The 25,728-nt window shown below is 39.0% G+C and overlaps 1 protein-coding gene across 1 annotated transcript in view; it reads right to left on the reverse strand.

Moving 5' to 3' along the window:
* The window catches only part of LOC130682320 (transcription initiation factor TFIID subunit 1-like), a 154,065-nt gene that overhangs the window by 54,023 nt on the left and 74,314 nt on the right, over nt 1-25,728 (reverse strand). The window contains 7 exon segments of the mRNA XM_057496703.1: nt 5,594-5,858; nt 8,500-8,677; nt 9,299-9,455; nt 10,589-10,714; nt 13,622-13,627; nt 13,774-13,890; nt 14,231-14,298. Coding sequence (XP_057352686.1) covers nt 5,642-5,858; nt 8,500-8,677; nt 9,299-9,455; nt 10,589-10,714; nt 13,622-13,627; nt 13,774-13,890; nt 14,231-14,298 — 869 coding nt within the window. The 3' untranslated portion in view covers nt 5,594-5,641.

Genomic DNA, 25,728 nt, shown 5'->3' on the forward strand with positions numbered 1-25,728 from the left:
CAGATGACATGATATTGTACATAATAAAACCCTAAAGACGCCACTGCAAAACTACTAGAACTGATACCGGAATATAGCAAATTTGCAGGATACAAAATCAACACACAGAAATCTGTGCCTTTCCTATACAGTAACAATGAACCAATAGAAAGAGAAATTGGGAAAATAATTAAATTCATAATAGTATCAAACCTAGGAATAAACTTAACCATGGAAGTGAAAGACCTATATTCTGAAAACTACAAGACACTTAAGACAAATTAAAGAGGACACTAACAAATGGAAACTCATCCCATGCTCCTGGCTAAGAAGAATTAATATCGTCAAAATGGTCTTCCTGCCCAAAGCAATATACAGATTTGATGCAATCCCTATCAAATTACCAACAGCATTCTTCAATGAATTGAAACAAATAGTTCAAAACTTCATATGGAATCACAAAAGATCCCGAATAGCCAAAGCAATTCTGAGAAGGAAAAATAAAATGGGGGTGTTCTTATACCTCAACTTCAAGCTCTACTGCAAAGCCACAGTAAACTAGGCAAATTCTTACTGGCACAAGAACAGAGCCACAGAACAGTGGAACAGAATAGAGAACCCAGACATTAACCCAAACATATATGGTCAATTAATACAGGAAAAAGGAGGCATGGACATACAATAGGGAAATGACAGTCTCTTCTACAGTTGGTGCTGGCAAAACTGGACAGCTACATGTAAGAATGAATCTGGATCATTGTCTGACCCCATACACAAAAGTAAATCCAAAGTGGATCAAAGACCTGAATGTAAGTCATTAAACCATAAAATTCTTAGAAAAAACATAGGCAAAAACCTCATGGACATTAACATGAGTGACATCTTCATGAATATAACTCCCTGTGAAAGTGAAACAAAAGCAAAAATGAACAAATGGGACTATATCAAGCTGAAAAGCTTCTGTACAGCAAAGGACACCATCAATAGAACAAAAATGTAGCCTACAGTATGGGAGAATATACTTATAAATGACAGATCCGATAAAGGGTTGACATCCAAAATATATAAAGAGCTCATGCACCTCAACAAACAAAAGGCAAATAACCCAAATAAAAAATGGTCAGAGGAGCTGAATAGACAGTTCTCCAAGAAATCCAGATGGTCAATAGACACATGAACAGGTGCTCCACATCACTAGTCATCAGAGAAATAAAAATTAAAACCACAATGAAGTATCACCTTACAAAAGTAAGTATGGCTACCATCCAAAAGACAAACAACAACAAATGTTGGCGAGGCTGTAGAGAAAGTGGAACCCTCTTACACTGCTGGTGGGAATGTAAATTAGTTCAACCATTGTGGAAAGCAGTATGGAGGTTCCTCAAAATGCTCAAAATAAAAATACCATTTGACCCAGGAATTCCACTTCTAGAAATTTACCCTAAGAATGCAGCACTCCAGTTTGAAAAAGAGAGATGCACTCCTAAGTTTATCGCTGCACTATTTACAATAGCCAAGATACAGAAGCAACCTAAATGTCCATCAGTAGATGAATGGATGAAGAAGATGTGGTACATATACACGATGGAATATTACTCAGCCATAAATAAAAAACAGATCCTACCATTTGCAACAACATGGATAGAGCTAGAGGGTATTATGCTCAGTGAAATATGCCAGGCAGAGAAAGACAAGTACCAAATGATTTCACTCATATGTGGAGTATAAGAACAAGGGAAAACTGAAGGAACAAAACAGCAGCAGAATCACAGAACCCAAGAATGCGCTAATAGTTACCAAAGGGAAAGGGACTGGGAAGGATGGGTGTGAAGGGAGGGACAAGGGCGGGGAAAAAGAAAGGGGGTATTACAATTAGCATGAATAATGTGTGTGGGTACGGTGAGGACTGTAAAACACAGAGAAGACAAGTAGTGATTTTACAGCATCTTACTATGCTGATGAACTGTGACTGTGAAGGGGTATGTGGAGGGGACTTGGTGAAGGGGGGAGCCTAAAAAACTTAATGATCTTCATGTAATTGTAGATTAATGATACCAAAATAAAATAAAGCAATAAAAAAAAGAATAAGACTAATGTAAAGGAAACATAAAACAGGCTTATGTGACTTGTCCGGGGAAGACTGTGAACCCTGTAGTACTCAGCTAATGAGGAACCAGGGAAGTGATCTCATACTAGGAGATAAATTATTGGTGCCAAACTCTGCAGGTGTGCCTGCCCACCAGACACCCATCTTGCAAGACCATCATTAAAGCCTCGCTCCGCTGTTAAAAAAAAATTAGGCAGAGGAGCTCAATAGACAGTTCTCTAAAGAAGAAATTCAGATGGCCAACAGACACACGAAAATATGCTCCACATTGCTTGTCATCAGAGAAATGCAAATTAAAACCACAATGAGCTATCACCTCGTACCAGTAAAGATCGCCACAATCCAACAGACAAAAAATAACAAGTATTGGCAAGGTTGTGGTGAAAGGGGAATCCTCCTACACTGTTGATTGGGAATGTAAATTAATTCAACCATTGGGGTAAGCAGTATGAAAATTTCTTCAAAAAGCTCAAAATAGAAATACCATTTGACCCAGGAACTCCACTTCTAGGAGCTTACCCTGAGAATGCAGCAGCCCAGTTTGAAAAAGACAGATGCACCCCTATGTTTATCACAGCACTATTTACAATAGCCAAGATAAGGAAGAAAGCTAAATGTCCATCAGTAGATGAATGGATGAAAAAGATGTGGTACATATACACAATGGAATATTATTCAGCCATAAGAAGAAAACAAACCTATCATTTCCAACAACATGGATGGAGCTTGAGGGTATTATGTTCAGTGAAATAAGACAGGTAGAGAAAGACAACTACCAAATGATTTCACTCATATGTGGAGTATAAGAACAGAAAAACTGAAGGATCTCATACTCTTGAAGTTCAGTTGGACAATATCCACCATATCATAGATAAGTTTCACAAATGCCTAAGGTGCCTAACTGTTTCTCTTGGTTTCACTGGTGATAGCTGGTAATTACAGGTATGCTTTGGTTATGTAACTATACTCCTATTATGTTAATGTGTGTGCGCAATTTAATTAGTAGTTTAAAACCTATACATGCTGAAGTTACTCAATAGGAATATCTGTCAAAGAAATAATCAATCTTCCCATGTTTTCTTCTGCCTGCTACTTCTATAGCTTTTCTTCTTCCTTCCAAATTATAACCCTTAAATAGAATTCATGCCTCATATCAAACTTACCTAGTATCATAATTCCTCCAAGTGGTAAAGATACCTCAAGAAAAATGCTGGGCATAGAAACCACAGGCATAAGTCTGCAAAGAAGGAAAAAGCTAACCTTTTCAAACAATAAGGCTTCTTTCTCAATTACCAAGTTTACATTTCCCTGTAGGGCCCCGGAAGATGACTGGTTAGGCAGAGATGGGTAAGATTCCTCAAGGGAGGAACAACCTAAGAGAGGCACAGTCGCAAGGGGGCCATCAGGTAAGAAATTGGGGATCAACAGAGGTGAGGCTTATAATATCACTCCCCCTGTTCTTAGAGAAATATTCTGCATATGCGGATGTTTTATTGCCCTTGTCTAGCTTGGATTAACACATAGTCTACAGGCACACACCTGATCATCTACATTTGCTCTCTTACAACACTAAACTACGTTTTCTACCTTTATCTCGTATCTACCTACCACTTCAGCATTTTATTAAAACTAATAATTATATAGAGAGAAATGTGGTATCCACGTATAAATCAAGTATAAAAATCAAATGGGTATTCATATTTGAACTGACTGTTTATAGTTCATAATGCATGAGCAAAACCGAAAGTTTCTGTGATGACTGCCCTTGTACTGTTCACATGTAACTTATTCACTATGTAAGAATCTGTTCTCCATATAAGAACTTGTTCATTATGCTTCAGAAGATTGGAGACTGATGAAAATTATGCTTGGGGTGGATTAATGAGTGTGCATTGAGCATTGACTCCCCTATACAGAATTTTATTGTTGTTAACAACCATTTGATCAATAAATATGAGAGATGCCCTCACAAAAATAAAAGTGCACACTTCCAATTGTAAAATAAGTAACCGGATGTAATGTATAGCATAAGGAATATAGTCAAAATATTGTAACAGCTTGGTATGGTGGTAGCTGGTACCTTGAATTATCATGTATATAAATTTTGAATCACTGTGTTGTATACCTGAATCTAATGTAATACTGTGTGTCAACTACCCTTCAATAAAAAATAATTATCTACAAAAAGAAAACCTGAAGGAACAAAACAGCAGCAGAATCACAGAACTCGAGAATGGACTAACAGTTACCAAAGGGAAAGGGACCTGGGAGAATGGGTGGGAAGGGAGGGATAAGGGCAGGGAAAAAGAAAGGGGGCATTACAATTAGCTTGTATAATGTAGGGGTGGGTATGGGATGGACTCTACAACACAGACAGGACAAGTAGAGATTTTACAGCATCTTACTATGCTGATGGACGTGACCGTGAAGGGGTATATGGGGGGGACTTTGTGAAGGGGGGAGCCTTGTAAACATAATGTTCTTCATGTAATTTTATATTAATGATACCTAAATAAAAAATAAATAAATAAAAATTAATCAATTACCTCCAGGAAGATTTCCCTGACTTTTTCAAACATAATCATTCCTCTAATTTTGCCTACCCTTTGTATCTAGCTTCTTAACTCATATCACATTATTGTAATAATTTATCAACACATTTTAAATCCCACTCCCCTTCCCACAACTTCATGGTGAGCTCTTTGGGTAAAAGAAATGTGTCGTATTTACCTTAGTATCCCAAGGACCTGGTAGAGTGCTTATTCTGGAGCAGATGCTCTGTGACAAATCTGTTGAGGTCTTTATGTCTCTAGGAACATTTACTGAGTACCTACTATGCACAGAACGATATCCTAAATATGAGAGGAAATAGAAGACAATCTTTGCCCTAAGGAACTTATCATTTTCCTACTTTATCCCCTGGGGGTAGGGGGGCAGAACACACTTACATGGCAACTTTTTATTTCTGACACATAAGCTGTTGCAAAGATTTATGGTCATTTGAGCCTCAAATCCACTTAGGAACAAGGCACTACATAATCAAATAAAGCAACAGGCAGTTTGTCCAACAGATATGTTTTTAGTGTGATACAGAGTCCACCAGATTCCAATTCTCTGTCCCAGCAAGGGGGCTGTCACCTGTTCCAGCCTACAAACTAGAAAATTGAGATGATACCATTCTTGAAGAATTTCTAATACATCAAGAGGACATAAAGTTATTAGACCTTTCATAATTTTCCTCCCTCCGCAGGGAAAAATGATACCAAGAGTAATTAAATGGAATTAAAGTTGGCTCTAGAGATGGAGGAGATTGCTCTCTTTTTCTTATTAGTAGGGGAAGGGGGTTGCTTTTAAATCGAAATGTGGTGATGTTTCCCCAGGAAGATAAGGAGAGGTGATCTGTTATCATTTACTTACTACTCTTAAACGGCTAAGGTGATAGTTAAAATGGTGTTTTCAGGATCAGACACTGTACATATATAAATAAATTGGGGAAAGATGAACCACCTAGGCTGGAGAACAGGGAAGGCTGACCAAGGAGGCCCAAAGGAAGCCTCATTCATCAGAGTCCAAGTCACTGTCCTCAGCAATGGAGAGGAAATCCTCACTGTCCTCCTCGTCCTCTGACAGTTGAACCTGGCTTAGTATGCTTGGCCCAGAGCGCTGCTCTTCCTCCTCATCTTCTTCCTCTGATACCTCATACCCAACGATGCTGCTGAAGCTTGTGTCTTGGGTGTTCGACTTGGGATCAGGCTCCTCGTAGCTCCCATAACTGAGAAGAAAAACATGTCATCTCTTAAGCTCAGGCACTGTTCTCTAGGTGACCAGTCCCATTCTTAATGCCACCATGGGATCATCCCATCTAACCTCCCCTGGACACTAAAATGACTGATTCTGGACTATTCTACTCTCTTTGGACTATTCTCTCTCTGGACCCGAGAGAAAAATGATCCTGTTCAAAAACATCAACTAGTCAGCTTCATATAAACAAGCACCTGAATCAAACTCTCCTCCCTCAACGACACATTTTCTGCTGACATGATCATAAATGCTGACAATCTGTTTCACCTACCACTTCCAGCGTCACTGATCTACAAATCCAGTTAGTCAACAGTACTGAAGATTCTACCTCTTCAATGTATCTTGTATCTACGCCCTCCTTTCCATCCCTACTTTGCCTCACTTAGATTAGTTCTTTGATTTCTCTGGCCTGCATCACTGAAATCCAATTAATTCATCATGCTTCTACCAGAATGCTGTTTATTTTTTTGTTGTTGTTTATTTTTAATTTTACTTAAAAAATCAAAAATGTAATGCAAGTTCACTAGTCAAAAAAATTATAATATACACCATAAAAAAAGAAAAAAATCACCAATAACTCCACCACCCAGAGAGAAAACTTTTGGTATACGACCTTCCAAATTTTTTCTAGCACTTTGCTTAGATACTTAAACATTTTTTTTCACAAAATTAGAGTACTCTACATACTCCTGAGGAGTCTTTTTTTTTACTAATAATTATGACGAATAGCTTTCCATATCAATAAACACACATCTATAGCATCATTTTAATAGCTGCATGTTATTCCATCTATGGCTGTAACATGATTTAACAGTCTTTCACTGGGACACTTAAGCTGTCTCCAATTTCCTCACTATTAGAAACAATGCTGTGATGAACATCCTTGTACAAACATCTTGATGAAAGTGCATAGAATAATTTCCTAAACATGGAAATTTGGGGCCTAAGGGGATGCACATTTTTTAAGTTTTTGATTTATAATGATAAATTGTTATACCTCTCTTCTGCCCACCCCATTTTATCAATTTACATTTCGACCAGTCATTTGCAAATGTCTTTTCCAACACCAGGCTTAGGCATTATCATTCATTTTAATCGTTGTCAATCTCATAGGTAAAATATTACATTTAATGGTTTTATTGCCTTTCTTTAATTCTTATGGAAGTTGTTTTTCCATATATTTATTGGCCATTTGCATTTCTTTTGTGACTTAATAACTCAAGTTATTTTGAACATTTGTCTTTTGGGGCACAGAGCAATCTTTCCAAAATGGAGACCTAATCATACTATACCCTCACAATCAGCGTCTACCCAAAATGTTCAGGCCTCGTGACTTAGTCCTTACCAACCTCTTTAAATGATCTCTATCCCACGGATAATGGATCAAAAGCTGCAGTCACATGAGCTACTTGCATTCCCTACAAGTGCTTCATGACCCTGTATCTTCCAACGAGCTGTTCTTGTTCTCCAGAGTGCCTTTTGCTTTCTTCTTCGTCTAGCTAATTCCTACCCTGATTCAGCTCAGCTTCTTTCTCCACCCAGCTCCCCTTCCCTGCTCCTACCCATGTCCCAGAAAATCTTATGGCTACCTATCATAGCACATTTCATGCTGCACTGTGACTATCTGTTTACCTGTTTCAGGTATCCCACTAGACTGCATTCTTTGAAGGAAGGGACCACATCTTAGTTGCTTTTGTACTCGTGATATGTATTTGATAAATGAATAAATATTTTAACTGTTTGCCAGACACCTCTGCCTACATACGTCATATGTACCTTAAATCCAACATGTCCAAAAACAAATTATTTTTTTCTTCCTTTCCTGCCTCATCTAATACATGTTCCTACTCTGTCCTCTCTCAGTGAAATTTCCATTCATTATATACCTAATCTCCTTAACTCCTAAATCCAATTGATCTACTCTCCAAATAGCTCTTGAACACATCCCTTTCCTTTTACCCCTGCTTCTAACTGATTCCAGTTGAGATCCTCATCATTGTCCTGGAATTACTTATTTAATACACAAATTTTATGTTGCTTCCTTTTTCTCAAAGTGATTATTCTATTACCCAAAAGTGAAATTTCTGAGCATGCCATTTAAGATCCTCTTCAATCCAGTGCCTTGCTAATTCTGGGGCCACAGCTCCCAACACCGCTTCTCTGGAACAAACTTTGTTATATTTCTGTGCATTGAATCTATTTTATCTCTAAGAGTCCCCTCACCTGCTGCCACTTACAGTAGACTCCTATGCATTCTATAAGGCACAGTTCAAATGATCCCTTGTCTGTGAAACTTTCCCTGATTACCCCAAGCAGAGTGAGAGACTCCCTTCTCAGTGATGCCTTCTCACTTTGTACTTAAGTTAAGCTATAGCACTTATTACATTGCATTTGTAGTGATTTTCTTTTTATCAGTCTCTTCCACTAGACTGTGAGCTCCTCAAGGGCAGGATAGTCTTGCTACTTTGTATCCCCAAGGGCCTAGCAGAGTGCCTGGCCCTAGTAGGTGGCTCAGGAAATTTTTGATGGATGAAAGAAATCTGATGCTGGGCGCTTTGACATCAGAGCTGGGCAGTGATGCCACAACCCTGTAGCATGCTGTGGTCAATTACCTGATGTTGCTATCCTCCAGACCAGGAGAAGACTCCCCACCATCTCCCTCATAGGACATCAAGTTTTCTTCATTTTCCAGGCCCATGCTTGTGTTCTCTTGAAGCATGCAGGGCTGTTTGGGTCTTATCCCACCAGATCCCACATCGGAGTCACTTCCACTTTCACTCAGCTGGATAGCTGTGAAAAGAGACAGACCCTGAGATAAGCTTGACAGAAGTACCATCTTTGTCTTGGTCTTCCAAAACTAGTTACTTGCGTACATCTATATAGGCATCTTGCCTGGACTCCTCACATCCGAGGAATACAGACAGTCAACAGTGGCATGATCTGTGGTATGAAAACTGAGTTCAAACAATTATTCATTATTCCATCTCAGTCCAACCTACCTGTTTTTTCCGTATCATCTTTTCCTATACTTTTTCCCTGCCATTTTCATTAATCCACAAAACATCCCAAAGCAGGTCTTTTCCTCCTAATTTTCCTTCCCTACTATCCCATATAAGACATTTCTTCTTGTCTTTATCAAATATTCAAACCAAAGCTGCTACTTAGGCATTGCATTGCCTTTTCACCTGTCATCTTTTATAACTTCTTCTCCTGTTTTATTTCCTCACTTCCTCTAAGGCTAAAGAATCTGATCACCCTATGAGTGAGTCTTCAGGCCTCTAAGGCCTATAAATGGAACTTCAACAGAAGAGAACCTTCTGGCAACAGCATATGAGGCCAAGAGCTTCTTATCCAGTCCTGAGGGTACTATGGTGAGCTACATAGGAACACAATCAAAGGAACCAGCTTTACCAGAGAAAGGATTACCTCCTTCTTCTTCACTCCCAGCATCTTCCTCATCGTCTTCTCCTTCAGACATAAGCAAATTCTCATACAGGACACTAGCTTCAGGTTGTTGCACAGTTCCTTCCTCTTCATCTGCAAGATCACCATCTGCATCTTCACTTTCCTGAATTAAGACCAGTTGCATGTCAAAGTCCCATCAACAGACCAAGTAAGAGACCAGAAGATGCCATCAGCCACCCTTGCTAGCAGTTTCATAGGAAGTTAAGTAATTGTGGTGGACAGACTTCCTGAGCTAGTTCCAAGGATTAAAGTCAGATTGGACCTCACTATGGAGACCCTCTGATACCTTGGGATTTGGTCTGCCTACCATGTAAGAGAGTAATGTAACCATAAACTTTCTGTAAGCATACTCACTGGGGCTGGAGTCTTAGGTTTCCCATCCTCCTCCTCCTCCTCCTCATACCCTTCAATATCCACATCAGAGACTTCCTCACACAGACTACCTCGGCCCTGGTGCATCTGAGTAAGGAACACAAATAGCACATCACTGAGGGACGTGCCTGTGGGATTTAACCAAGGGCTCTCACCCGGAACGATGCTCCTCACTGATATCCCAGTCAACCCCACAGTTAGTGGGGGCTGTTTACACAGCTTAAGGCATGTGTACTTTCCTCCATTTGTTCTTTGGAAGTCATGAGTAGGGTAAGAACACAAAGAACAGGAAGGTCCTTTGTCTCCTCTTACTGTATGACTATAAGAAGACTCTTCCTTTCTAACCCAGGCTTTCCTTAGCTTGTGTTGGACTCTGGGATAGAAAAACTCTCCAGGGTTTTTTTACTCGCCAGTGGAACCCTGACTGAGAAAAACTGATAGAGGATTTCTGGCTTCAGATCAGGAATATCTTCTGGTACCTCTAAAAAAGACCAATAATAAAATTTTAATTTTATTTTATACATATTTTTCATTCCGATTACAGCACACATAAGGTAAAGTAGCAGGGCGATTATTTTGAACTGTCTCTGAGAGCAGCTGGTCTCTCTAGTCACCTGTCAGGTTGCTCTGATGCCTCTTACACTTCCCTGAAGTTCTGCTGTGCCTGACTCTGCCCGTTGGGAGAGACAGAAGATGCCAGTCACATGATCTGCTACCATCCCACCTTGAAATTACATTTCTAAGCCTTCGTTCCTAGGGCCAAGGGGCACAATCATCTTTGACACCGGTCATATATTATCACTGTCATTGCTCCCCACCTCATAGCATACTACAAATCACAGAAAGATAAAAAGGAAATCCTACCTCTGTTACCTGCTTTTCTGGCGTGGCTGTAGGAATATCCAGGACAGACATATTGCTCTCATCTTGAAATACAGAGGCATCTCGAGACATACTGAGGGATGTGCTGTTATCATACAAATCAGGAGGCTGTGGCATAAATCATACAACTTAGCTTCTACTTAGGAAAGGAAGAAATACAGAGAACTCCCCCTTAAAATCTTCACTGAAGAAAAACGTCATGCAGAATCATCTGATTTAAAGAGAAAACATAGTTTGGCACAGGTTTATGTAGACAGGTTTTTGGGAACCTTACAAATGTTGCTAATTCTAGCAGAGAGACATTTGATGCACATGATGAAGCCTGAAGTAGAAAACCATCAAAGCTATGGACCATTCTATATCCTAACAGCCTTTCTGGTCAATAACCTAGTTACTTCTAAGCCTTGCCTTAATATTGTTTTTAGGTCCAGGGCTTCACACAGTGCTATTTTATTGTTTGGTTTGGAGATCTAATAGGAAATGGGATAAAGGAATTTTAACTACAACAAGAGCATGGAATGGTTTAATAGTTTATGAGCTCTTCAGAGGATTCTATGAGGCAAAATGGTGTGGTGAAAAGCCATGGGCTTTGGAATAAACTGCTCTGGATTCAAGTCCTGGCTCCATCACTTGCAAGCTGAGTAACCTTAACTAATTACTTACTCTAAAACTTGGTTTCCTCAGTTGTAAAACCTACCTCACAAGGTTGTTGGAAGAACTAAGAAAGAGAAGTGTTAAGCACCTTACCCAATGCCTGGTATTCAATAAATTATAGACCTCTTCTCTCTTCCCTCTCCTGAAGAGAACAGGGATTTAGCAAAAGGACTACTCAGTGACAGGAGGGCAAGCAGATTAATAAAGTACAGGCTGAGAAGTAGAGTTCTCTAAAAAGCTAGCTGAGGGCATAAATACTATACAGCTATTTAAAAATCATGTTTTTAAAGAATACTCAATGAAATAAAGTGTTTGTAACATGAAAACAAGACAGAAAGCCATACTGACCATTCCACTTTAAAAATGTGTCTATAAAAGCATGCACATGTGTATATACTCACACACACTCACATCACAGACTTGAAGGAGACACACCAAAATATTCACAGTGGTTGGTTTTGAGTGGCAGACTTGACTTTAGGTAATTTATTTATTCTTTATATTTCCCAATTTTTATCAATGAACACATAATTTTGATCAACCAAAAATTCACATACATGATACTTTCTTTCATTTAAAAAGCAAACAAGTGAGGCTCATTGAGAAGAGGGTTTTGGAGAAAGAGAAGCAAGACAATTCAAATCATTACAGAGCAGATAAACTAGCTCTGGAACGTAAGAGAAAATCAAGAATGAAAGGCTTTGTGGGGAACTGCAAAGTGAGCAGTTTTAGGTAAGGGGTTAAGTCGAGTGTATCACACAATGACAAGCTAGGTGGAAACAGTTGAGTGAAAAATGCATTATTGAATACCACCATTTACAGCTGTTAGTAAAGTATTACTCTTATGTTTCTATACAACTAGACTTGTATAATGCCTGGTCAAACTTCTGCAAACACTCTTTGATTAAACATTTGGGTCAGAAGAGTAGTAATGAGTAAGGACCATCACTCATGTGCATCTTCCTCAGGTTAAAAGGTAATGAATTGGGTTTACTATTTTAAAATGTATATATGAGTGAAGGCAACAATGAGAGGGTAAGCTAGAATGATGCAGCAGCAATCTACACCGCAACCTTCCCAGGAGATCCTCTAACTGCACTAAGCAATAGCTACTGCTCAAGCAGGATTAACAGTTTCCAGCTTTTCCTCAGCTCTTTAAGGTAGTGTGGGAAGGGTAGGGAAGAAACGGGAGATGGCTTTTAGGTTTAAGGCTTTGATTAACCCAATGACTAGTTTTACACTGTCATAGACTAGAGCAAACCATGTGCCACAGAGTGGTTCATCTCTCCTGGGAAATGGTGGCTAAAACCCAGGCTTTAACTTACCAGAAAGGGCCTTGTGGAAGCTGTGGGCCTATTAGACCCCTCAGTATTCTAGCTTTGGGGTGAACAAGAAAGTAAAAATAGATAGAGAGAGTGCATAAATGAGATACAGACAGCAATAATCCAACAAAGATCACATAGGTCACATTATTAGTTTAGAGTAAAACCTCAGTAGAATGAAAAAAAGTTTTCCAGTTAAAATTAGGAGAATTTTGCATTCAAAGATTTGGTTGAGTCTGAAGGGGTCTCTGAGGACTTTGTGGACAACTTTCATACAGATAAGGAAACATTTACTAAATGTCTACTATGTGCAAGGCAAACAGGCTTATTTAACATTTACAACAATTTTTTGAAATATACCTTAAAGAAAAAGGAAACTGGGTTAGAGAGGTTAACTTAGCACCTCAGGCTCACAAAGCTAGGTAATAGCAGAGCTAAGATCCAAACCCAGGCCTGTTTTATCCAAACTTCATGTGCTTCCCACTTTACCATAGTGCCTCCAATTGAGAAACCAAGCACCAGTTGTATTCTGTTAAGTCCATTCCTTCAAATATGCCAACCCTCTAAGAGTACAGTATAGGTGAAATATACTGAGTATATATTTAAGGGTCAGAACAGAAAGACTAAACATTTCTTATTAATCCTGCTTTCTAAATCTTTTGACATGGAAATTAAGGAATATTATAAATGTTATCTATCTTGATTTTTAAGGAAAGGGATCCAATCCAGGAAAATGGGTGACATCTGAGCTACACTAAGACGGGGATGAGTAATCAGGCATCTATAAGGAACAGAAACAATGTGGCCCACATCTATAACTAAGTCTATACTTAGTTATATAGGCTCTAGGATGTCCTAGAGCCCCAGTTCATGGGCAAGAGGGCTCCAGAGACTCAAAAGGATGCCTCTGGCCATAATGGTCAGGAATCTGGTATTCCTAAATACTGCCTGAACAACAAACACCCCACCCCACTCATTCATTCCATATCTGCCTCTCTTGGATTCAACAAGGCCACCAAGACCGATGGCCCTCACTCACCTTAGCCTATGAGAAGACAAGAAAGCACACAGAAGGCATATGAAGAGGAAGGACAGAGAAGAAGGGTATCGCAGTCAATACATCTGTTATGCTCCCAACTTCCCAAACCAATAAGAAAAATCTAAGAGGAAGTTGCTAGTCCTCTGACTCACCTGGGATGTGTAAGGGCCTGGAATCATGGGGTCCAAGCTTTCTAAATCTGCTTCCTCCAAAGCTGCTTCTTTAGCTGTACAAATAAACTTCTCAAGTTGAGTCAAATGCTCATCATACTGAGAAATAAAGAAAATTGGTGAATTCATTCAACGTGTGCATTAGACCCTGGATATATAAAAAGAAACAGAGCAGACAAAATTCCCTGTCTTTATAGAGCTGCTATTCTAGTGGAAGAACACGTATGAAAATCAAAATAAGTAATTGTATAGATTGATAAAACATTTAATGCTAAGGAGAAAAATAAAGCATGGAAAGAAACACAGGATGTGGGGTGAGGGTGGGGGTGGGACATTACATTTTAAAATTCGACAGGCAAGGAAGGCAGACCTCCTCAGACAAGGCAACAAAGGGAATCCAGAAAGCTGGATTCCAAGGAGACCTCATCTTAGCAACTACCTCAGTCAATGTCTGGTAACAGATGTTCACAATCTCCTGAGCAGTCTTAGTATACTGACTCTCAGGCCCTACAGATGAAAAAGGAAATGTTATTAATTTTGTAGACTTCAGTTCCAGAAATTGAGATTCTACAACCTACAGTAGTTGTCCCATTATCCCAGACCCCAAAAATCATGCTTCAGTTTTAACTTGAACTTCTGCTCTACTTTTGAAGGTGAAAATTTTCAAACACATACAGAAAACAGAGACACTTATATAATGAACTCTCATGTACCCATCACCCAGCTTCAATGATTACCAATACATGGTCAAGTTTATTTCATTTATAACTAAACCTTCATACTGTTCCAAAATTATTTTGAAACAAATTCCAGTATTATTTTATTTCATTCATAAATCAGTATGTGTCTTTAAAGACTCTTAAAAAAATAACTATGATATTATAATGGCAGTACATGTCATTATACATGTCAAAACCCTAAAAATGTGCAACATCAAGAGTAAACCCTAATGTGAACTATGGGCTTTGGGTGATAATGATGTGTCAGTTCAGGTTGATCAACTATAACAAATGAATCACTTTGGTGGGGGATGTTTATAATGAGGGAGGCTACATGTTGAGGGGGGCACTGGGTATATGGGAACTCTGCAGCTTCTGTTCAAGTTTGCTCTAAAGTGCTCTAAAAAATAAACTCTATATAAAAAAGAAAAACCAAGACAACCATGTAACATCTAAAATAATTAACAGTAATTCTTCAATATTATTAAACAGCTAGTCAACATTCAAATTTCTCCAACTGTTTCATAAATGCTTTTCTACATCTCAATTATTTGCATCAAAATTCATGTAAGGTCCACACACTGCATTTGGCTGATGTGCCACTTTAAAGCACACGTACCTATCAGGTAATTCTTAACAAAACCATGTAGCTAGCTCCCATATGGCCTTTGTCACAAGTTGCAAAATGGTGGCCTGCAGGTCAATCCAGTTTTGTTCGGTCCACATAAATAATCATTTCAGTTTGTGAAAAGGGACTGAGGTGTATACCCCTAATATACACGCTTTTTTGGTATGTAAATTACACCTCAATAAAAGGGTTTAAGAAACTTGGCTGCCAATCATAAGGTTTCATATAAATATCCAAAGTCTGGCTTCTCTTAAATAATTTAAAGGTGTGGCAACAGAGTCAGCATTACTACAAGGCACCAATGAGCTGGAGTGGAGTAGCAGCTGCCCCCTTTAGTTAACACAGGGGATCTCCAAGTTACCAGAGCAGAGCCCACCAGTCTGCTTAACTCATTTATGCCTGGAACCTGAAGGCATGTGAAGTTTTGATCCTTCTTTAAGGGTTTCCTAATATTCTTTAATATACTGTTCAGTCACACATTCATTCACTCATTCATTCATTCATGGATTGAATTTATTTGGATTGAATCCTTCCTTAATTCCTTCATAACACATTACTGAGAACCTTCTACGTGCCTTGCTTTATACCCTGAAATGAGTAAGACATACACTATGCCCTCTAGAAGCTTAGAGTCTAGTATAGTGAGAGAGACTATAAACAAACAGGATGATACAATGCAGTAGAAAAGCATACACAGGGTTAGGCACAGAGGAGGAAGTGGCCAATTCTGGGAGGTAAGAGAGGAAAAGGAATAAAGGAAAGGCTCCACAGAGGAGCTAATCCCTGAATTAAACCTACTGTTTATCAGAATGTAAAGGATTAAAAACATACACATGTGCCTGTGAAGTTTTCATGCCATACCTACTTGATTATTACAAGTGATTTTACAATTAAGTCTCTTTCAGATAAAAGCTCTCACAAGTAAAGACCATCTAATCTTTAAAAGATAAAATAACGTTGTGTCCTCACACAGGCTACTGTAACAAACACAAATACAACAGAAAGAAAACTAAAGAAAGTCATCTATAAAGGTATTCAGGACATAAATAAAAGCCAGCCATAGCTGGCTTATAATCAAGAATATTTTGAGTGACGGAAGACTGCAACTCAAGTTTTCTAGAGATCTAATCTCCCAGGGTCATCAGTAGGTTGGTCCCCAAAATACTGATGGTGATCGACTGCCAAAGTTATCAGAAATACTTTCATCTTGACAGTGATGCATGATGCCAGAGAAAACAGACTGCATACCAGTCACGGGCTGCCTTCACCGGGCCAGTACAACATCAGCTTCGGACAGTGTACTGGCTGTTTTACCTATAGGGATCTGCCCCATGGCTAAAATTCCAGCCTACTGATTAATAATTTCGCCCTTAGTATACTTCAGTTTTGAAACTTAAACATGAACTAACCCTTCAGTATCGCAACAGTCTCATTTATAATACAGGGAAAAATCACTTTCATAATTTGCAAAATTTTCTCTTACTTTAAACCATTCTGAAGATGGGACCTGTTCTCTCCCTATTTTCTTTGGGACACTCAACTCTGGAGAAATACCTAATAATACCAGCAGAATATGAAAAAATAGTTTACATAGCTGATACACTTGTCTTGTGTTCTGATTACTAGCTGTTTGTGGCTCATCTCAGTTTTTGACAATCCATGTTCTCAAGGGTTACAAGGTTTAAACTATTTACCTCTATGACTCTACTATATATATGCAAAGTAGCATTTAAGTTAGTTTTGATTAAACATGGTGGTGGAGTTAGCAAACGAATGTTAACACCACTGAAAAATAATAAAAATACCCAGATGTTTTCTTATCTCTACCTCTACCAGGAATTCTTGAATGGGGCGTAATGGAAGAGCAATACATGAAACTCCTGAAACTGTAAACAAAATTATATATGTAATATACATTTATCTGGATAGAAGACCTGTGGTTTACCATGAGACTCTCAAAGGAGTCCATAACCCCTCCCCCCACCACACCCCATATAAAGCTAAATATATCACTCTATATTCTCCAGCAATCAGAAGCTTCCTAAAATTAGAACAATTAGCTTTAGGTGTTAGAGCTTATGAAGAAAAGGAGTCTAGTAAAGAGACACACAAAGCTAACAGGGCCTCTGTGGGAATAATAAAGGTACTGGGGTAAATAACGTGTGGGGAAAAAGAATAAGTAGAAACCGAATTCCAAGTTCCCAGTCCGTAAAGGGCTACTTCATGGAAATGAGAACTCACAGAGTAGTTTCCAGAATGACATGAAAATGAGTATGAAAAATAAGGTTAACTATGAATTATCACTGGTCCTACAGGAGAATAAGCTACCCATTTACAAAAAGAAATGTTTTCTGAAGATATTTTGCTTCTCCGTCTCTTCTTATTAAATCATAGCAAAGCAACTGTAAATGCCTTGTCAAAGAAATACATTTGTTTATATTTTGCCTCACTTCAAACAAGGATTGTCAGCAGCCTACATATTATTCAAATCTCAATGTTCTTAAATAGTGTAATTCCAATGGCAGCTTGGGAAAGCTGATGTTCTACCAAAATCAAGAAAACTCCTTCTGTCATTTCTAAGCTAATTTACCTATTCAGTGAGGTAAGGAGAAGACAGGAAAGTTTTAAGATTTGTGGTTCTATTTAGAGAAAGCACGTATTATTGCTATCTGAAAGGTCTCAGAGAAAAAGCCCAGTCTAGTTGGTGAGCAATGCTGTACAACAAGGGAGAGGTTTGTGATCACTTCTAAGCTCACATTTCCTTTGGGAGCTTTTACACCAATATTAAAAGTATCCTTTCTCCATAAGAAAATGAGTAGTCTGCCAAAACAAGCATAAATTATTAATGAGGGTGATTATGCATGTGTTCCGATGTGAATCATTAAAACTGAAAAATAAAATCTCAGATTGACAGAAAGCTTTATCAGAAAAAAACAAGTGTCAGATTTAAAAAGAAAAGAAAAAAATCTGCACAGCTAATTTCTAAAAAACTAGAATTAACAAATTTAACTACACACAATCCACAGATCAAAGAGATGAGCTTGGCCTCTCCCAATTCATAGATACATTATCTCAAAGAAGGTCCAGAAAAAAGTAAAAAGAAAAGTGAATCTAATCTTCCAGACTTCATCTAGTCTCTTTACTATTATGCAGAAGGTGGATCAAATGCAAGTTAAGATTCATAGTTTCTGACATAAAAGGTCTGATTTCTCAAACTTGAGTAACGAACCTCAGTCAGAATCTGGACTAGAAACTCAAGAGGCTAGAAACTATCCAGAGGGGAACTGGGGTAATAAATATCACTTGGCAAGGCTAGGATTTACATTCAGGACCTACCCAAAGAAAAGCCCCAGCTGCCTGAAAAATTTTTTTTCCCCCAAATGAACTATCATTCCACTTAGCAACTTTAACAGTATATATACAGCTTTGTCTAAACATACCCATTCACATCTCTACAACAATTAGAAAAATAATACAGACACATCAAAACATCTTTTCCGGTAGAATACAATTTATAATAGGGCTTGACTCTTCATTTTTCAGCACTTACTATAAGCCAGGTACAGTGCCAAGCTCTAGTGACACAAAGATACAACATTAAAAAAAAACAGAACAATAACAACAACAAAAAAACAAGAGACAGGTCCTTATCCTTGATGCCCTTCACGGCCTCATGAAGAACATGTACAGAAACTCCTAATCTCAGTAACGCACAAAGTACTATGGGATGATAGAGAAAGGAGCACCCATGTCAGAGAATGAGACAGTTTTAAACAACACTTCATTAAAGTTGTTCTCAGCAAGTCAACAATGATACACTAACTGTCAAATCCAATGAACATTTTTCAAACTTGAACTTAGAAGCCCTATGTTAAATATGCAACTGAGAATCACTTCTTCCTCGAAACTCTCTAATCCTGTGTTTTCTATAATACCATTTTCCACTCTTTCCTGGTACTGTGCCCCTATCTTTGGCCATTACTTCATTCAGTAGCTATTTACTCAGCATCTACTATATGCCAAGCTTTATCCTAAGCTCTAGGGGTATTAGGCAGACACATCCGGCTTTCACAGAGCTTAGAGCAATCACTTAATAGATTTAGATCACTAAGTCTAGCTGTGCCCATTTTTCTTGCTACACTCTTCTCACAACTCCACAAGATGCCGAACTACAATAGCTTATATAGAATAAACATGGGGTAAGTTAACATTGATTGATATCCCTCATGGTAAGGTTTTGTTTTGTTTCTCCTAGCACTACATGATTGCTCTGAAAATACATTACAGAAACTTCAAGGCTGAAGGAAAGCATGTTTTTCTGTATCTCCTTTTCCTAACAAACAACCTTTATTGTCCCAAATGGTAATTTTAAAAAAAACATGGACTTGATTATGGGATTAAAGATGCCACTGTGAGAGGTGACACAGAGACCTCCTTCCAAAACCACGTAAAATACAAAAATATAGTTAATACAGATAATCCTAAAAGAGCAATAGGAAAGAAGGCGGTGCCAGACTGCACACACCTGGGGAAAAGACAAGACCTCACAGAACAGGATAACATACCAAAGCCATGATCTGGAGGGACCCAAGCCCTTCCTCCACCCAAGCTCACCAGTGGCAGGAAGAGAAACAGAGCAGGGAGAGGGCAGAGGCCTGGGACTGCTGAACAGCCAGCCCTGGATATCTGCTTTGGGAGCACAAACCTACATTGCATGGTGCTCTGGAGATTGGTGGGGTTGGAAAGCTAAGACAGGTGGAATACGTGGAGAGACTGAGATTCCAGCTGTTTGTGGAAAACAGGGATCCACATCTCGCTGCTCTGGAACAAAAGAAAGGCAGGCAGTCTGAGAGACTTCCTAACAGTGAGAGAGAGGGCTGCTAAAGGGGCAAGGATTGCACACAGCTTGCTGCTCAGAAGAAACGACAGGTGGACAAAACTGTACAGGCACACTCTGCCCAGCAGGCTGGAAACTTTCAGGAGCTTCAGGCGCTCCATCCCCCTGCCTGGCTTCTTAGCTGCCAGGACCCCGACAGTGATATGCAGCCTGCTGCTCCTTCCTCCTGGCCTGCTGGCACCGGCTCACAAACAGGCAAACGCTATGGAAGCAACAGACCAGCCAGAGGGGGGCCCCGCTTACGGCAGCTACAAACCCAAAGCACAGAGGCTTACACTTGTGTGCTCGGCCCACTGGTTCAACAGTGGAGACAGGCACAGCAGATGGGAATCAGGAAATAGCGCTTTCCTACCCCCAGGCACCAGTGCCACTCCCCTGCAACCCCTAACATCATTCCAGGGACTGAGGAGCTCCAGAAATTAGAGCTTCTGTGCACTAGAGGGCACCACATACAAATATGAAACACCAAAGGAACCTGGTTCAGAAGGATACATCACAAGCACCAAAAAAAGGCCTAAGTGAAACTGAACTCACTGATCTTCCTGAAAGATAATTCAAAATAAAAATCATAACCATGCTCATGGAGGTGCAGAAAAATATTCAAGACCTCACAGACGAATTTAGATGGAGATTCATCTCTTAAGAAATCCCATATCTGAAGTGAAACATATGATGGAGTTATTTAAAAGCAGGTTAGATGTAGTAGAAGAGACGGCAAATGCAACAGAAACTAAAGAGGACAACAAAAAAGCTGAGGCACAGAGAGAAAAAAGGAACCCTAGGAATGAAAGAATATTGAGAGAACTGTGTGACCAATCCAAATGGAACAATGTTTGCATTACAGGGGTACCAGAAGAATAATAGAGAGAAAATAGGATAGACAGTGTCATTAGGTGGTAATTGTTGAAAACTTCCCCAATCTGGGGTAGGAGATAGTCTCTCAGGCCATGGAGGTGCACATACCTCCCAACACAAGGCACCCAAGCATGACAACACTAAGAAATAAAATAATTAAAATGGAAATGTTCAAGGATAAGGACAGACCATTACAAGCAGCCAGAGAGAGAAAAAAAGATCATCTACAAAGGAAAACCCAGCAGGCTATCATCAGACTTCTCCACAGAAATGTTACAGGCTAGAAGGGAGTGGCATGATATATTTAATGCAATGAAGCAGAAGGGCCTCGAACTAAGAATAATCTACAAGCCAGATTATCATTTAAATTTGAAGGAGGGATTAAACAATTTCCAGACAAACAAAAGCTGAGAGAATTTACCTCCCACAAACAATCTCTACAGTGTATTTTGTGGGACTGCTATAGAAGGAAGTGTTCCTAAGGTAAACAGCTGTCACCAGAGGTAAGAAAATCAAAGTAGAGAAAGAAGAGATAATTACTATGCAAATACAAAATTAAATCAACTACCCCCAAAGTCAGTCAATGAATACACAGAAAGTACAGAATATGATACCTAATATATAAAGAATAGAGAAGGAAGAAAAAGGAATAAAAAAAAGAACCTTTAATTGTTTTTGTAACAGCATACCAAGTGATTTAAGTTATTAGATCCTTAGATAGTATGGAAGCTAACACTGAACCTTTGGTAACCAAGAATCTAAAGCCTACAATGTTTATACATACAAACCTATCGATAATCACCCTAAATGTAAAATGTCTGAATGCACCAATCTAAAGACATAGAGTCCTTAATGGATAAAAAAACAAGACCTATATATATATATACATATATATATATAGATATATATATATGTATATATATATATGCTGCCTACAAGGAATTCACTTCAAACCCAAAGATATACAAAGACTGAATACTGAAGGGATGAGAAGATATATTTCATGCAACTAATAGGGAGAAAAAAGCAGGAGTTGCAGTACTTGCGGTATGGTGGGTGACTCAATAATTTATGGGTGAATGTAGTAAACCACATCATTTTTCTTGTGAAACTTTTATAAGAGTGTATATCAAAGACACATTAATAAAAAGAATTAAAAGGAAAAGAAAACATGGACATTTTTGTATTCCTAATATATTCTGGTGCATATTTGCTGACTGGCATATTGTTCTATTTCACTCACCACAAGTACAAGACTTTAAGTAAAGATGCTGCCTTACACCAAAGATTGATATATCACTATCTATGAGCTCAATACAGTATGTAAGAGAAGAGAGTTTGCTAGTAAGTTACAGACATCACATATCTAGCCTATACCCTAAAGAATTCTTGAACAAAGCAGTATTCTCAGGGAAATGAAATACCAAATGACAAAGGGAATGATAAAAGGGTGAGTCCAGAAAGAGGGTATAACCATTACAAATATATATGCACCCAATACAGGAGCACCAACATTTGTGAAGCAAAAACTAACAGAAATCAATTACCAATGGGCAATCTCCCTCTAATACAGCCACCGTACTCTTAAAAACAAAAGTAGATTTTTTTTGAGAAACCGTCATAATAACATTCATTTAACACTTGCCCTTTTGAGAGTCACACATGAACTAATTTTTCTTTTTTATTTATGATATAAAATTTTGCCTTAAGTTGCATACTTGAATTTTACAGATTAGTGAAGACTTTCAATATCACCAGTGTTGGAAAGGTTGTAGGGAAATAGGCATTTTCCCTCACTGTTACTTTTACTATGAACAGGCACAATTTTTAGAACATAACTTCAGAACTTCTATTAAAATTTCCAATAGATATTGTGGTATAAGTGCACAATGATATCCATGAAATGTAAAAATAGTAAAAAGCTACTTGCAAACCAGCATTACAGAAATAAATTAAATGCCAAACAGGTAATAGTTAAACAAATTATTACATATGTATCTATACTGTAGAAGACATTAAAGGATGATAGAGATCTCTAGTACTAACAATAAGACAGGGTGAGTAAAGAAGTCAATTCATTGAAACTAGTATGTAGGTTTAACTCGATTCCTATCAAAGTCCCAGCAACAGTTTTTTGTAGATACAGACAAGATTCTTCTAAAATTTATGTGGAAAGGAAAAAGAATAGGAAAATAATTTGGAAAAAGAATAAAGTGAGGGGAATCACTCTGTCTGATGGTAACACACAGCATCAGTAGCCACAACAGTGTGCAGAGGATAGATGCACAGACCAAAGAAGCTCAGGATGGCGGCGTGAGTAGAGCAGCAACAATCTCCTCCCAAAACAATATATATTTTTGAAAATACAACAAATGTAACTATGCCTAAAAGAGAGACCAGAAGATACAGTAAAACAGCCAGGCTACATGTACATCTGCAGCTCAGCATCTCATGAAAAGGGTAACATTCAAAGCCGTGACCTGGCGTGACCAGAGCACTCCTCCCACCGCACCCAGCTCACCAGCGGGAGGAAAAGAATTAGAGTGGGGAGGAAGTGGAAGCACAGGGCTGATAAATAACCAGCCCTAGTAATCTGCAGTGGGAGCACAGACAGACTTGCATGCTGTACTAGATATTACAGAAACGGAAACGGAAAATCCAAGACAGAGACTGCGAGCGGCTCCCCAGAGCCGACTCCCTGGGACAAAAGAAAAGCAGGTGCTTTTTAAGTCTTAAAGGGGCAGGGGCTTCACAGCGGGATGGAATCGTCCTGGCACAGTCAGCCCAGCAGGCTGGGAATCCTAAGGAAATTGAGGTGCCCAAGCCCCTGGAGGGTAACCCAGCCCTAAAGCCCGTTGTGGTGATAAGCAGCCTGCCGATCATTCCCCTCTGCCAGCGCTGCAAGCAAACAGGCAGAACAGCCACAGCCGTTCAGTAGCCAGAGCGACCCCACCCACAGCAACCACACAGAGTCTCCTCCTAGTTTGTAGCTGCCCAGCACAGATAGAGGAAGCCGGATCAAGGCAGGAAGGCGCACTGTCCCCACAGAAGAACACACGCTACACATCCACCACTCCCCGCAGGGATCTAGGCTAGCCCGAGGGATGTGCCACCCACGGCAGCTCAGGAGATTATCCCAGACACTGCTCCCTACCAGTGAGTAACTGGCACAAGAAGGGGATAAGGTAAGGTGACCAGCAAGCAAGAAGGGACTTTGTTCTCCCACCTGTCACATGCACCACCTGCTTATGACCACCTCCATCACCATGAAAAGGCAGAAGAATCTGGTCCAGTCAAGAATCACTTAGAAAACCCCACAGAGAGGGCCTGGGGAGACAGATATAACCAATCTACTTCAAAAATAATTAAAAGTAAAGGTCATAACCATGCTGATGGACCTGCAGAGAAATATGCAAGAACTAAGGGATGAAGTCAGGAGGGAAATAAAAGTAATGAAACCATCACTGGAAGGACTTAAGAGAAGACTGAATGAGGTGCAAGAGGCGGTTAATGGAATAGAAATTAGAGTATAGGAATACAGAGAAGCTGAGGAAGAGGGAGATGAAAGGATCTCCGAAAATATAAGAATATAAAGAGAACTGTGTGACCAATCCAAACGGAATAATATTCACATTATAGGGGTACCAGAAAAACAGGTGAGAGAAAAAGGGATAGAAAGTGTCTTTGAAGAAATAATTGCTGAAAACTTCCCCATACTGGGGTAGGAAATAGTGTCTCAGACCAAGGAAGCACACAGAACTCCAAACAAAAGGGACCTAAGGAGGACAACACCAAGACATGTAATAATTAAAACGGAAAAGATCAAAGACAAGGGCAGAGTATTAAAGGCAGCCAGAGAGAGAAAAAAGGTCACCTACAAAAGGAAACCCATCAGGCTATCATCATACTTCTCAACAGAAACCTTACAGGCCAGAAGAGAATGGCAGGATATATTTAACACAATGAAACAGAAGGGCCTTGAACCAAGAATACTGTATCCAGCAAAATTATCATTAAAATTTGAAGGAGGGTTTAAACAATTTTCAGACAAGCAAAGTTTGAGGGAATTTCCCTTCCGACAAACCACCTCTACAGGATATTTTAAAGTATATGCTCTAGATGGAAGCACTCATAAGACTAGAATAAATCACCTAACATATAAAGAATGGAGGAGGAAGAATAAGAAAGGAGATAAATAAACAATCATCACACTGTGTTTATAATAGATTAATAAGAGACTCAAGTTAGACAGTTAGATACTCAAGAACTACCCATGAAATTTTAGTAATCACAAATCCAAAGCTTGCAATGGCAGTAGGTATGTATCTTTCGATAATCACCCTAAATGCAAATGGACTAAATGCACCAATGAAAAGACACAGTGTAACTCATCCTTATGCTGCTTACAAGAATTCACCTCAAACCCAAAGACATACACAGACTAAATGTCAAGGGATGGAAAAACATATTTTATGCAAACAATAGGGAGAAAAAAGCAGGGACTTCAATAGTTGTATCAGAAAAAATAGACATCAAAACAAAGAAAGTAACAAGAGATAAAGAAGGACATTACATAATGACAAAGGGAATGATAAAGGAGTGAGTCCAGAAAAAGGATATAGCCATTAGAAATATATATGCACCCAATATAGGAGCACCAACATTTGTGAATCAAAAACTAACAGAAATCAAGGAGGAAATAGAACGTAATGCATTCATTCTAGGAGACTTCAATACAACATTCACTCCAACGGTCAGATCCACCAAACAGAAACTAAGTAAGGACACAGAGGCACTGAACAACACACTAGAACAGATGGACCTAACACACATCTACA

This window comes from Manis pentadactyla, assembly GCF_030020395.1.
Source record: "Manis pentadactyla isolate mManPen7 chromosome Y unlocalized genomic scaffold, mManPen7.hap1 SUPER_Y_unloc_5, whole genome shotgun sequence".
In the NCBI taxonomy this organism is placed as follows: domain Eukaryota; kingdom Metazoa; phylum Chordata; class Mammalia; order Pholidota; family Manidae; genus Manis; species Manis pentadactyla.